Source organism: Phaethon lepturus, unplaced genomic scaffold (assembly GCF_000687285.1).
Source record: "Phaethon lepturus isolate BGI_N335 unplaced genomic scaffold, ASM68728v1 scaffold11197, whole genome shotgun sequence".
NCBI lineage: Eukaryota > Metazoa > Chordata > Aves > Phaethontiformes > Phaethontidae > Phaethon > Phaethon lepturus.
The window spans coordinates 28,767-43,183 of record NW_010551175.1 but is presented as its reverse complement, the minus strand read 5'-3'; the positions used below and the strand labels follow the sequence as shown (position 1 = coordinate 43,183).

The following is a 14,417-nucleotide window of genomic DNA, read 5'->3' as shown; positions in this document are numbered from 1 at the left end:
TGAGGCTGAGGCTGAGGACCCCGGCACCATCACTTGACCTGTAGGTCCCCAGCCTCAGCCCAGGTCTACCGTTAGTTAGGGTTAGGGTTCAGAGAGCTGCAAGGCCTAGATCTCCTGGGACGCTGGGGCTGGGGCTGGACAAGGCCTGCCAAGGGGAGTGCGGCACCACACCAACATCGCTCCTGCCACACCTTTCTGATCTCAGCCACCCATGGGGCTGGGGAAATCCAGTCTAAACCTACCCTTTTTCAGTTTGGCACTGTTGCCCCTTGTCCTGTGGCTACAGGCCTTCGTTAAAAAGCCTCTCTGTCTTGCTTATAAGCCCCCTTTTTATACTGAAAAGCTGCAGACTGAAAGGACTGCTAACATTTCTGCTGGGATGACGTTACTTCAACAGATCATACCAGATGCCCAGTAACGATTTGTTCTATTTGTGCTCTATAACAAAAGTCATAGACCACCTTGGTGTGCCTGAAGGTAAACTTACGCCTAATTTCTTGCTGGCCAAAGGTTGCTTATCATATTCTGGGCAAACTGGGTTTTACCTTGTGGTAGGAAAGTTTGCTGTTCTCTTAATCACTCCTGTTGACAGTTAAGCAATTAATAGCCTACATTTGTTATCTGTGTTTTGTAGGTGTCTACGCTTGCTTATAATGTTCATGTCTTTATTGAACAGGTTCTCCACTTTCAGTTAGATAAACAGCCTCACCATGTGCGGTATCTGGGCCCTGTTTGGGAGTGATGAATGCCTTTCTGTCCAATGTCTAAGTGCCATGAAGATAGCACACAGAGGTCCTGATGCTTTTCGTTTTGAGAACGTCAATGGATTCACCAACTGTTGTTTTGGTTTCCACCGCCTTGCAGTTGTTGATCAGTTATATGGCATGCAGCCTATCCGGGTGAAGAAATTCCCATATCTGTGGCTGTGTTACAATGGAGAAATCTACAATTTCAAACAGGTAAGTGTTGTATGGATCATACAGCATTTTCTTTTTTTAATTTCAAAATAGTGGCTATTTGGAAAATGTTTAAAACATGGTGGGCTAGAATATCAGAAAAAAATTTAAAAGTTACCAGATGACTAGTATTTAAAAGGAAGTAAACTATCTCAATGAGCTGTGAATCTGTGGTGGCTTAGATAGCAACATACTTAGTCTTTAATATTGAAAAATCACTTTTTAATTGACAAGAAGGGCAATAAGTATTTGTATCTTCAAGTTTGATCAACTTAAAATAAAGATGCATTTTTCATTACCCTTTGGGGAAAGAAATTCCAAGCCTCTTTCTCTCCTTCTCTCTTTATAATGCAAATGCTTTTAGGTTGTCTTGCTCTTCAGTTATTTTGGGTCGTTCTTCAAGCTGTCTGGTATTGCATTTTTATTTCTGCATATTAATCTAGATGGGATATGTCACTTACATTAATGTATAGTATGCATCCTTATGTAAAAGCAACAAGCATGAGGGAGATGTTTCCAAAGTCTTTAGGCATCTGCAGCTTAAGGCAGATGCTTTGTGGGGTTTCTGAGAGACACCTAAGCAAGTCGCTTGGGCACAAAACAAGCAGCAACTCTGTACTTGTTTCCTGAAGTGTCTGATTGTCCCTGATGGATGTTATACTGCTGCTGAACATTGTCTGTGTGCCTCAGTCCCTGTACTGAGATGTCCACGCTGCCTGTGTTACTTGGGAAGTGATTCAGATCATCCAAATTTGGCACATAAAGCAGCTTACAATCCTGACTGTTTCTGAATCATGCTGAAACTGTATGCTTAAAATTAATCATAAACTGAACGTGGTAGTATCAGAAACGTATGAATAATCTGAGATATATTAGTACTGCTAACATCACATTTTTGAAGTCAGAGTCAGGCTGCTTGTCAGTGACATCAGTAACGTCACTGGGAATTTGATTGAATAGGCCGGAGATTTCCCCCACTCCCCCCAATCTTTTAAGTATCTGGCTGTTTGAAACGTGAGATATACTTTGCCCTGCAGTCCATGTGAAATGTATTGCACTGACAGTCTGTAATACTTGCTGTGTTTTGCTTTGTGGTTTTTCTGGTGTTGAAAGCAGTAAGAATTACTCTCAATCATGTTACACACACAATTGTATGGGGAATTTTATTATGCAAAGCTTGCATTGCCATCAGCAGGAATTTGGTTGGTTGTTCTCACTACATTATGTACCCTCTTTCTTTATAAAGAGATTTTTCAGACTTGTGGCTGAAACCTACTTAGGAAAGGATTGTTGGTGAAACAGGTGTTTTGTTTAGGGCAATGACTTAGTTATTTTGGTATTGACTCGATTTGATCCAAGACTCTGCCCTATAAATAACAATTAAAACCAAAGAATTTAAGTTAAAATGCTAAAGCATTGGTTTTGTGGGGTTTCTTGGCTTTTTAGTGTTCTATGGAAACCCCCTCTTTCCCCCTGTCTGGTAGATGTTGAAAGGACTTTAAGAGTAGCACCACAAGAACATGAGGAATATTTGGTCTGACTTAAGTCTGACAGCTAATTTCTTCCTCCTCCACTCCATCTGCACAGGCAGAGTGAAAAGGTTGGTTTCAGAAATGGATTAGGCAGAAGGAAATTCTCTGTGCATAAAAAAAAACCCAACCAACAAACAAAACAAACCACTGAGGAATTGCAGTGACTGCATATGTAAACCAAAAATTTCTGAAGTACTTTACTCTGCAGAGATGTTACCAATATCTATGTGGGTTTTTTGTGGGGGTCTTATGTAAATGCCATTATTATCTGATAAGAAAGTGGCACTGAGTGATTTGAGACTTAAAAAAAAAATGATGTCTTTGTTTCTGGTCCTATTTTGAGTTGGATTTTTAGAAGCAGTGGCTGCCTCCTTCTGCCATTTGTCTGTGGGAGATGAGGAGGCTAGTGCTTCTGAAGACCGGGGTCATGGGTTTGCAGTTTCACATCCTCAAATAGAAATGTATCCCTGAAAACCTGCCATAATGTGAATTGCTTAAGACTGCAGAGTCAATCTACATTGTCTGAGAGATGGTCCTGGATAATATTTTGAACACAAAAGTGTAATTTCCTTCTATGGTGGAAATGTTTTATAACTTTTGAACTGTGATTTTACAAAAAACACTTAGTTGTCTTATTAAACAGTTACATGAATGGTGTTGTTTTTTCAATTAATAAACAATGTTTGCAAATGCTTATTCATACTTTTCTTTGTATTTTTTCTTAGTTGCAGAAACAGTTTGGATTTGAATATCAAACGTTAGTGGATGGTGAAGTTATTCTTCATCTTTACAACAGAGGAGGAATCGAACAAACAGCATCCATGCTAGATGGTGTATTTGCTTTCATCCTTCTGGACACTGCAAACAGAAAAGTGTTTCTGGCGAGGGATACCTATGGAGTCAGACCACTGTTTAAGGTGCTCACTGATGACGGATTTTTGGGTGTCTGTTCTGAGGCAAAAGGTAAAACCAGTTGTGTTTAGTGCCTAAATAATCTTAGGTATTGTTGTTGGAGACAAACTTCTTTGTCAAGCTTTTCTCCTAAGTGCAAAGAGAAAGTGAACTGTAAGTTCAGTAATAAATGAACTATGTTTAGTAGTATAAGAATTACACATCATTGAAACAAAAGCCACAGACACTAAACCTCTGAGTTGTTTAATTGTCCTTAATATCTCTAAAATAACTTGCTTATTTAATTTTGTATCTTTTGTGTTCTGGAGTCAGAGCAGTATTGAGCCCAAGGTGTTTTATATTACCCCAAAGTTAAATGTAGCCTATAGAGTTAGGCTAGATTTATGCTATGATATATTCTATTAGAATTTGTTCCTGGTGTTCTATGGTGAACTGGGAAATAATGCCACAAGAACTGCTACTCTGTAAAAGCCAAGAACTTTAAAATCCTACTGAAATTTCTGCAGCATTGGGTAATTTTCTAATGACACTTATTTTATTTGATGCTGATTTATTTTTTTTCCTTTAAGATGACACATTCACTGCTTTTTTCTTTTTCTTTTTTTTTTTTTTTAAGTAATTATCTTTAGTCTTGACACTTGCCTAAACAAAAACAAACAGTGCCAAAAGGGAGTTTAGTGCCTGAAATTCACTTTGGCTAAAACTGACTTTCACAATAACTTTTGTATCTCCCATTTACTGTATAGCAATTTTATTATCAGATTATCAGACTGCAATGTAGGTTGACTCCTTTAATAGTAGTACTAAGTATTAGTACTAAGAGCTGTACCATCTTTACTTCTTAGTAAGGCAGAAGGAAAGTGAATATTTTAGGGAATGTGTCCTATAACCATTACAATGAATTACTGGTCCCCCTCTAACAGCAATTCAGTATCTCTTTTGTGGAGTTCCTCAAGGAACCAGTTCCTCAAGGAGTGACCAGCAGGTGCAAAACATCCTCTTTCACAAGGGGAATGGAAATGAGGTTTGGCTACAAGTCTGCTTCTTGGCGTTCATTAGCAGTGGCGTAGATCAGTCTGGAACTCATGAGTTATGAAATCACTAAATCAATGTCAATTAAGCAATAACTTCAGTGATGTAGTTTTATTACAAACCCCTTGCTAGCTTGACTACACTTAATTTTCAACACAAAATCAGTTATTAACTGTCATTTGAATTCTCATAAGCATATTACAGCTTGACCTGGACATCATGTAGTCAGCTAGAAAAGCGCTCTTAATGCTCACAGGAATAAATTGCTACTTACCAATGAAGTAAAACTTGCTGGCTTCCTTTCTTTGCTATCTGCCTCGGCTTGAGCTGGCTCAGATCTATGTGTGCAACCCACCAGAAGCAGAATCGTGCTCCAGCCAGGACAGACTCAGACTCAAAATGATATTTCTTAATACCAAATTTAAGATCTGGAGAAAATATTTGTATATGATTTTAGTACAGAGGCTGTTGAGTGGGGTATAACTTAACCATCCTAGGTTAAAACCTCTGACTTTTTTTTTCCCATTTTATCTGTAGGACTTATCAACTTAAAGCATTCAATGTCCTTATGTCCTAAAGTGGAACCGTTTCTCCCGGGTCATTATGAAGTGTTGGATTTAAAGCCCTCTGGCAAGGTTGCATCAGTGGAATTAGTAAAATTTCATAGCTATAAAGATGAACCACTCCATGCTGCATGTGATACAGTGGAACCTCTGCCTTCAGGTAGTACAGCAAAGCATTTGCTACTTATTCTGATGTAAAAATGAATACATTATAATCTTTGAATATAAAATTCATACTGATTGGTTTAGAAAAGTGCTATTTAAAAAAAATGTCAGAACCGTCATAATGTAGGAACTCGAGAATTGGTTTTGTAGGCAGTTGTGTACAAAGATACTTGAACTTGCATGCCTTCTTTCTCAAAGGAAATTCAGACAAATATCTGTGTTTTCCTAATCACATAATCCAGCAAAGTTTAAGTAACCCTTCTTGGGGTTTGGGTTTTTTTCTGCTCTTCTTTTCTGGACAGGCTTTGATCTTGAAACAGTGAAAAGCAACATCCGTATTCTGTTTGAAAATGCTGTTAGAAAACGTTTGATGGCTCATAGGAGGATTGGTTGTCTTTTGTCAGGTAAGTAGCAAGAATCATAATTTCTTGTGTACACTCTCTCTTTGGCCCATGATCTACCAGTCAGAGGAAAGTATACTGGCTGTTATGCTGTGATGTACCGAAGTGATCTGGATCTTAATTTGCTTTTTAGTTACAGAGGACTTGTTAGTTTTTGATAAAGTTTTCCAGTTTCAAAATATCTTGAAAGTCTTATGCTTTTAAAGTTTACTCTGGGATGGGATGTTGGCTTGTTGAGAGGCTGACCATTTCTGACTAAGACAGACAGACAGACAATACTTTTATTGAAAAATCACCCAATATACTCTTAAACGTGTAAGATTTATGCTTAGGTTGGCATCTAAAAAGAAAATGTAATTATTACATTCACTGTGCAATGAGTGAACATAGAAAAAGGCCTTGGGATGTTCAGGTAGCAGGAAGAACAAAAGTTCTTATTTGTCACCTTCTTTGCTTTAGCTTCTCTCCTAGACTGCCCTTGATTTACCAATTTACAGGGGAGCATCTGGACCAAAATTATTTCCTGTAGTTGTCTCTTTTTCAGGTGAGGTAATAGATGGTGGTATAGGAGGTTGTTCACTGAATTGACTGTTACCAGATCAGTGTTATGGAGGTGCTTTAGAGAAGTAAGGCTCTGTAGCCATGGGACTGACAGCTTATTTACTGTGTTTTGTAGCACTTTGAACTTGGGGTGAGAGTTTTGATGTCATAGAATCATAGATTAGTTTGGGTTGGAAGGGACCTTCAAAGGTCATCTAGTTCAACCGCCCCCCTGCAGTGAGCAGGGACATCTTCAACTAGATCAGGTTGCTCAGAGCCCTGTCCAACCTGACCAGGAATGGTTCCAGGGATGGGGCAGCTACCACCTCTCTGGGCAACCTGGGCCAGTGTTTCACCACCCTCACTGGGAAAAATTTCTTCCTTAGATCTACTCTAGATCTGCCCTCTTTTAGTTTAAAACCATTACCCCTTGCCCTATCGCAACAGGCCCTGCTAAACAATCTGTCCCCATCTTTCTTATCAGCCCCCTTCAAGTACTGGAAGGCTGCAATAAGGTCTCCCCGGAGCCTTCTCTTCTCCAGGCTGAACAAGCCCAGCTCTCTCAGCCTGTCCTCAGAAGAGAGATGTTCCATCCCTGTGAGCATTTTGGTGGCCCTCCTCTGGACCTGCTCCAGCAGGCCCATGTCTTCCCTGTGCTGAGGGCTCCAGAGCTGGACGCGGGACTCCAGGTGGGGTCTCACCAGAACAGAGTAGAGGGGCAGAACCACCTCCCTTGACCTGCTGGCCTCACTTCTTTGGATGCAGCCCAGGATACGGTTGGCTTTGGACATCAATAATTACACTCATTTATCATGAACCCTATTAAATGTGCATCTGAATGAGGAGCGACTAGGAGATACTGTTGTACCATTTCCTTACTGTGGCATCGTAAAAAGTAAGAGGGAGGAAAATGAAATGGGGAGATATGCAGAGTTGGATGATCCCAGTCTCAGTAAAAAGCCTGTTCAAACCCCAAATTTCAGATATCAAATTAGAAGGCAGTCAGCACTCCTCAGATGCATATGCAGAATGTATTAGTAGCAAAACTAAGTGCCCATGCTGGCATAATACCAGAGTATCTCAGTGCTTCATAATTTTGAGTATGTTTGGAACATCACAGTTGGAGAAGTGCTTTTGTTTCATTCACGGAGGGAGTTCTGCAACCTCACAGTGGAAACTCAGGTTTTGATTTCCCTGATTTCCGCATCATAAGCACTCAGTTTGATTTTTGTGCTCTCCTTTTCTCAGACTTTGTGTGTAATTTCTATAGAAGGAGATTTTTTTTTTTTTTTTTTACAAGGGAGCATGCCCACGAAGGGGATCAGGGTGTGAATGTATGCTAATGCACTCAGCTGAAAAAACACATGCAGACTGTAGGAAACAGAGGAGAGGATTTTGCCTCATGCTTGTCAGAACTGCAGGCAGGTATGGGAGAACAGGCACTGTGTTTTGCCCAGTACTTCAAAGGGGATTGGCAAGTAGAACTAGTTGAGGATTAGCAGAACCAGCTTATGCGAATAAGAAGATGGAGCCTTAGAGTACATCTGGGCACCTTGTGCATCTCTTGTTTGGTTGGGTTTTTTTGTTGTTTGTTTTCCAGACTTCAAATCCTTCCCCTGTCCTCCTCTGAGAAAGAAGGCAGGGGGGGGAGGTCACTAGTGAAGCTTTTCACTTTGAAGTGATGTTTAAAAAATTAATTCCTCTCAAAATGTGTGAAACACACTTTTGAAAAATGATCGGGGAAGAGTGGAATCCTTACACAAAACATTCTAGTTTTTTACTTAATTCTTTTTTATTCAAACACCCAATCAAAATAAAAAAAAACCCCATAGTTCTGTCAGTAAAGTATCAAATGTGTAGGTAAGAAGAGGATAGAGAGCAGTTTTGAAATGGAGAATAAATTCCATTATAGCAGAGTTGAGAAGGAGCAATGTAGTGGTACAAAATTTTCCGAACACTTTCTGTGTATCTTAAAGAAGGATTTCCACTGATGCTTCTGACACCAAAGTACTAACAACTGTTACTGAAGATGGTCCACTAAAGTTGTCTGATTCTTCTGTTAAGCAGAGGTAAATGTGCACTTGTACAAGAAGTACCTTGGATTCGCATGGCTTAAAAATGAAGCCCACTCATGAGATTCTGCTATCTAGATTCAGTGTCCTTAAGGGGAAACAAAACACCAGTCAAATACCTAACCAAATAATTTTTTTTGTTGGCAGGGGGCTTAGATTCCAGCTTGGTCGCAGCTGTTCTTCTGAAACTGATGAAAGAAATCAACATCAATTATCCATTACAAACCTTTGCAATTGGAATGGAAAACAGTCCTGACTTACTGGCTGCCAGAAAGGTATAGTAAGCATTGCTTTCAGTTTGTTCTGAGCTGCTGAATGCTTAATAGTGTATATTAATGGTGCTAACTTCATGGTAAGGTATTAAGAGTAATAATGAATATTCATGTATCACTATGATGTAAATCTGTTTGCAGTAGATCATTTAGTACAACATTTGCTGCTTAGTTAAGTCTTACGAAAGAGATAATCAATCCTTACATGTTTTCTCCTGCATTTGGAAGACCTTCGTGACAGACTCCCATTGCACTGTTACCAAAAGGACAATACTTTGGAGTTGTGTCAATTCTGCTTCTGGGTTTTAGGGTAAATCTCCATGCTATGGTTCCTATGCTATGGCATTTGTATACATGTTAAATATTGTAAGTTAACTGTCAGTTTCCTGAATTAAGAGCCTTGTACAAACTTGTTGGCATCTGGGGGACCCTTTAGGTATCCAGGCTTTTGAGCTGCTTTTTCTCTTCAGGGCAAATACCCGGAGTATTTAGAGCCTCTACAGATTCTATTATGCTTTGGGCAAACAGCTGGATGATCTGTTGTAATCATGACTGAACACTACAATTAGGAAAACTATGTTCCCTGGGGTAAATGTACTGCTGCAAATCAGAGTGTCTGCTACAGTATCAGCTTTTCTTGGCCTACTGTCCTACAATTCTCACTGTGGCAGAAGGGAGCTGGTGCTTTCACTCAATGCATGTGTTTTAATTACAATGTATGTTTAAAAATGTTTTAATTGAAAGGCAATACGTCACTGTGACCTTTTACACATAGGTGGCAGCACATATAGGCAGTGAACATCATGAAGTAATATTTAATTCTGAAGAGGGAATTCAGGCAATAGAGGAGGTTATCTTCTCCTTGGAAACTTATGATATAACAACAGTAAGAGCTTCAATTGGTAAGATTTTTTTTAAATAGCAATCTTTGCTTTATATCGCCTGAATAAAATTCTGTGCAAAATCATGTAGTCATCTGCTAGATCCTTTAGCTGTCACAGAACCTGGGAACTGGGACTCCCAAGTTCTGCTCCCTGGTCTTGCCTGTGATACCACACTGAGGCAAAAACAGTAGTTTCAAAGTCACCAACTGTACAAAACAATTGTGAAGAGCTATTCCTGAAGCTTTGGAATGACAAAAGTTAAATGAAGAAGAAACGTTAGATCTACAGGTCTAGGTTTTCTGCTCTGATAAGTATGAACCTTGGAGGAAGGGGGAAGATTTACAGGTTATCTGAGGTATTGAATGTTATGATAGCAAACCAATTATGATTACCCTATTCCTTGCATAGTTTTAATACTGAAGTGAAGTATTTCTTGTCACCCTCTAGTAACACGTGCACTCAAGCCAGGTAGACTTCTTATAATGTATGTTTGATTCTGAGAAATGAAGGAAGTTACCAGCAGCTTCTTACAAAGGGTTGCTAACCTGATAAGAATAAAATACCCTAATACAATGTGACCTTCTGTGTAATGCCAGCTACAACATTTTACCCAGTTAATCTTGTGTCAGCCTAAAACATTGTAAAAAAATTAATAAGCCAAATAGGCAGCACAGTTTTGAAAACCCAGGTCCCTGAATGCCATTTGGTACATGAAGACGGGACTTTGCAATGTGAAATATTGAAAGTGTTTCTTTAAAGCCAAGCTTTTCATCTGTCATCTTCCTGTGATTGCAGCTTAGCGTGAGAAATAATGAACTAGATCGTTTTCATTAGATCTCTAATACTTTTGCTATAGAAGTGTATTGTTTGGAAAGATGCAATGAGGGGAAGGCAGAATTCTAATTAACAAATAATTATTTTTAAATAAAAAAAATTAACAAAAGGGCTTCAGCCTGTTCAACCCACAGTGGCAGAGTTAAGCAGTGACTTTTGCTGATAGTTTCATTCTCCAAAGCTAGAAAGTTTATTCAGGACTGTGCTGGAATTAGTGTGCTTAATTTCAAACTGAGTCAGAGCAACTCATATGTGTGTTCCCACGGGAATCCTCCAGCATTCCCAGGATGAGACACACACATCTTTCTGATGTTTTGAGGGATAAGTACACAGTTTATATCTATTTGCAGCACTTGGTTTGTGTGGCTGTTGATGGCTTTGAATAACAATGAGATGTTATTTTAGTTTACTGCAGTTGTTTGCCACAGAAGAAAATAGTGTAGGAGAGAAACTTCCATAATGCTAAATTTAAAACTGTACTAGCTGTATATAGCATCATACATGTAGCTGTAATTTAATAACTTTTATTTTTTTTAAGGTATGTATCTTGTCTCCAAATATATACGGAAGAAAACAGACAGTGTGGTCATTTTTTCAGGAGAAGGATCAGATGAGCTGACGCAAGGATATATATATTTCCATAAGGTAAATATATTCACTATACAGAAAGTCCTTGAGCTGCTTGTTCTCCCCTTCGTCTCTACTGAGATTTCAAGGTGTGAAGTTTGAGAGTTGTCACAGCTGTGTATTAGCTGAGAATTTCTCCTGAGGTGGCATAAATCAAAGAGATTCAATTTAATCACTCGAAAAATAGCTTTTTCTAAACTTCAGAATTCCTGACACTGTTCTCTCTTGTATGTGGTCTTTGCTAGTTCTGAGATCACTCAGTGATCATTACAACTCAAAACACCAAGACAGCAAGTACTCAGTTCCTCAGGTTCCCTCAGTGCAGATGTATTATGTCTGTGTGCTACATGCAGACATGTAACCATGTCTGGTTACAGGCACCATCTCCTGAAGAAGCAGCAGAAGAGAGCGAGCGGCTTCTGAAGGAGCTCTACCTGTTTGATGTACTTCGTGCGGATAGAACTACTGCAGCGCATGGGTAAAACATAGTCTCTTGGATGTGTGTTTTAAAAGATGTTGAAGTGGTGTTCCCTAGAGCTCAGTATTGGGGCCAGTTCTGTTTAATATCTTTATCAATGATCTGGATAAGGGGATCGAGTGCTCCCTCAGTAAATTTGTAGATGATGCCAAGTTGGGTGGCGAGTGTTGATCTACTTGAGGGGAGAAAGGCTCTACAGAGGGATCCGGACAGGCTGGATTGATGGGCCGAGGCCAACTGTATGATATTCAACAAGGGGAAGTGCCAGGTCCTGCACTTTGGTCACAGCAACCCCATGCAACGCTACAGGCTTGGGGAGGAGTGGCTGGAGAGCTGCCTGGTGGAAAAGGACCTGGGGGTGTTGGTTGACAGCCAGCTGAGTAGGAGCCAGCGGTGTGCCTAGGTGGCCAAGAAGGACAATAGCATCCTGGCCTGTATCAGGATAGGATAGAATAGCCTATTTTAGTTGGAAGGGACCTGCAACAATCATCTAGTCCAACTGCCTGACCACTTCAGGGCTGACCAAGTTAAAGCATGTTATTAAGGACATCGTCCAAATGCCTCTTAAATGCTTGACAGGCTTGGGCCATCGACCACCTCTCTAGGAAGAGGTGTTCCAGTGTTTGACCACCCTCTCGGTAAAGAAATGCTTCCTGTTGTCCAGTCTAAACCTCCCCTGGTGCAGCTTTGAACCTTTCCCACACATACCAGGGAGACGAGCTCAGCACCTCCCTCTTCACTTCCCCTCTTCGGAAGCTGTAGAGGGCAATGAGGTCACCCCTCAGCCTCCTTCTCTCCAAACTAGACAAGCCCGAAGTCCTTAGCTGCTCCTCCTAGGACATTCCTTCCAGCCTTTTCACCAGCTTTGTTGCCTTCCTGTGAACACGTTCAAGGACCTGAATGTTCTTCCTAAATCGTGGGGCCCAGAACTGCACACAGTATTCACAGTGAGGCTGCAGTAATGCTGAATACAGTGGGATTACCCCTCTCTTGACCAGCTGGCTATGCTGTGTTTGATGCACCCCAGGATGCAGTTTGCCCTCTTGGCTGCCAGGGCACACTGCTGGCTCTTGTTGAGCCTGCTGCCAGCCAGCACCCCCAGATTCCTTTCTGCAGGGCCGCTTTCCAGCCACTCCTCTCCCAATTTATACTTGTGCCCGGCATTACTCCATCCCTGGTGCAGAATCCAGCATTTCCACTTGTTAAATTTCATACCATTAATTATAGCCAAATGCTCAAATCTATCTAGATCCCTCTGCAAGGTATTTTGTCCCTCAAAAGAGTCAATAGCACCTCGCAGTTTGGTATCATCAGCAAACTTGCTAATGGTGCATTCAACTCCTGCATACAGATCATTGATAAATACATTGAATGGAACTCTCCCTAGAACTGACCCCTCAGGAACACTGCTGGTGACCAGTCGCCAGCCTGATGTAGCCCAATTCACTACAACCCTTTGAGCTCTGCCCTTCAGCCAGTTCTTCACCTCAGTGCGCTCTGAACCCACTCATCCACAGTTGGACAACTTGTCCAGAAGGATGCTGTGAGGGACACTATGAAAAGCCTTAATATAATCCAGAAAAAATACATCCAACGCCTTCCCTTCATCCACTAGGAGGGTGATCTTATTGTAGAAGGCTATCAAATTAGTTAAACAGGACTTCCCCTTTATGAACCTGTGCTGACTGTGCCAGAACTAGTGTGGCAGGACTACGGAAGTGATTGGCCCCTGTACTTGGCACTGGTGAGGTTGCACCTTGAATACTGTGTGCAGTTTTGGGCCCCTCAACTACAATGAAGACATGGAGGTGCTGGAGTGTGTCCAAAGAAGAGCAGAAAAGCTGGTGAGGGGTCTGATGAGGCCTTATGAGGAGCGGCTGAGGGAACTGGGGTTGTTTAGCCTGGAGAAAAGGAGACTCAGGGGAGACCTTACTGCTCTCTACAACTACCTGAAAGAAGGCTGTGGCAAGATGGGTGTCACTCTCTTCTGCCAAGTAATAAGTGATAGGACAAGAGGAAACATCCTCAAGTTGTGCCAGAGGAGGTTTAGATTGGATATTAGGAAAAATTTTTTCACCGAAAGGGTTGTCAAGCATTAGAACAGGCTGCTCAGGGAAGTGGTGGTGTCACCATCCCTGGAGATATTTAAAAGACCTGTAGATGTGGTGCTTAGGGACATGATTTAGTGAGACTTGGCAGTGTTTGGTTTACGGCTGGACTCGATTTTAAAGGTCGTTTCCAATCTAAATGTTTCTATGATTTGATGATTTTAAAATTGAAGTTGTAGCGTGAAGGAATTTGAGCAACAGCAAACCACACTGCAAAATTTAATCTGGTCTCCTGTGTTTGGAGAACCCACTGTGTTGCCAACTGATGCAGGAAATATCTTTTGTCTGGGATTGTACTAGTCTTTATAGAAACACTGAATTAGAAATACAAGTATGCAGAGTTAAGGAAGGAAGGCAAAGCTGTATTTGTATTGAGTTGTATTTGAGTTTGTGATTCTGGGTTTTGTATTTCTGAGTTTTAGGCAAAGAGGAATCTTGACTCTGATAAAAAGCATGCATCTGAAGAATTAAAAAAATATACTGAAAGAGAAAAGTATGTGCATTGACTCGGATAGCTGACTAATAAAAAGATGTTAGGATACAGTCTGTGTGACTGCCTTAAAGAATCACTAAATTTTACACTGCAGAAGATAGCATTATTATAGAACTAAAATGACAATATTATTGGGAAGCTTGCTATAGATGAGAAAAAGATGGTACCTTTGGCAAAGAAAACAACTGCCAATCAGGAAACTTGCGTTGTATATTGATCCTGCCACGAAATTACTTGCCCAGGTTTTTATAACCTTACGTTTCTCTTTCCTGCAGGAGACCTGCCATTTGCCTCATAATTTGTTTTGTGCTGAAAAGTTTGGCCCCATATTCAATGCTGTTTATCACACTGTGGCCACTCTTCTTTGGAGAGTTGCTATTTCTTGAAGAGAAGCTGGGGTTGGCTTCACAGCACTGCTAGGAAGAAAGAACCCTCATATTGATAAATTAAAACGGAGTTTAATGTGTTCAGATTTATGGAGAGAGGGGAAAGGAATTAAGAGGAGAGGGAAAATGATGGGAGAAAGGATGAAAGTACCTTTATCAGTT

At 40.6% G+C, this 14,417-nt stretch overlaps 1 protein-coding gene across 1 annotated transcript in view; it reads left to right on the top strand.

The window, feature by feature from the left end:
* The first annotated feature begins 676 nt into the window (after positions 1 to 676).
* ASNS (asparagine synthetase (glutamine-hydrolyzing)) overlaps positions 677 to 14,417 on the top strand; it is a 17,045-nt gene continuing 3,304 nt past the window's right edge. The window contains exons 1-8 of the mRNA XM_010290815.1: positions 677 to 959; positions 3,214 to 3,451; positions 4,970 to 5,155; positions 5,463 to 5,564; positions 8,321 to 8,448; positions 9,221 to 9,347; positions 10,702 to 10,808; positions 11,168 to 11,268. Of these exons, the coding sequence (XP_010289117.1) occupies positions 711 to 959; positions 3,214 to 3,451; positions 4,970 to 5,155; positions 5,463 to 5,564; positions 8,321 to 8,448; positions 9,221 to 9,347; positions 10,702 to 10,808; positions 11,168 to 11,268 (1,238 nt within the window). The 5' untranslated portion in view covers positions 677 to 710. The remainder of the gene's footprint in view (positions 960 to 3,213; positions 3,452 to 4,969; positions 5,156 to 5,462; positions 5,565 to 8,320; positions 8,449 to 9,220; positions 9,348 to 10,701; positions 10,809 to 11,167; positions 11,269 to 14,417) is intronic.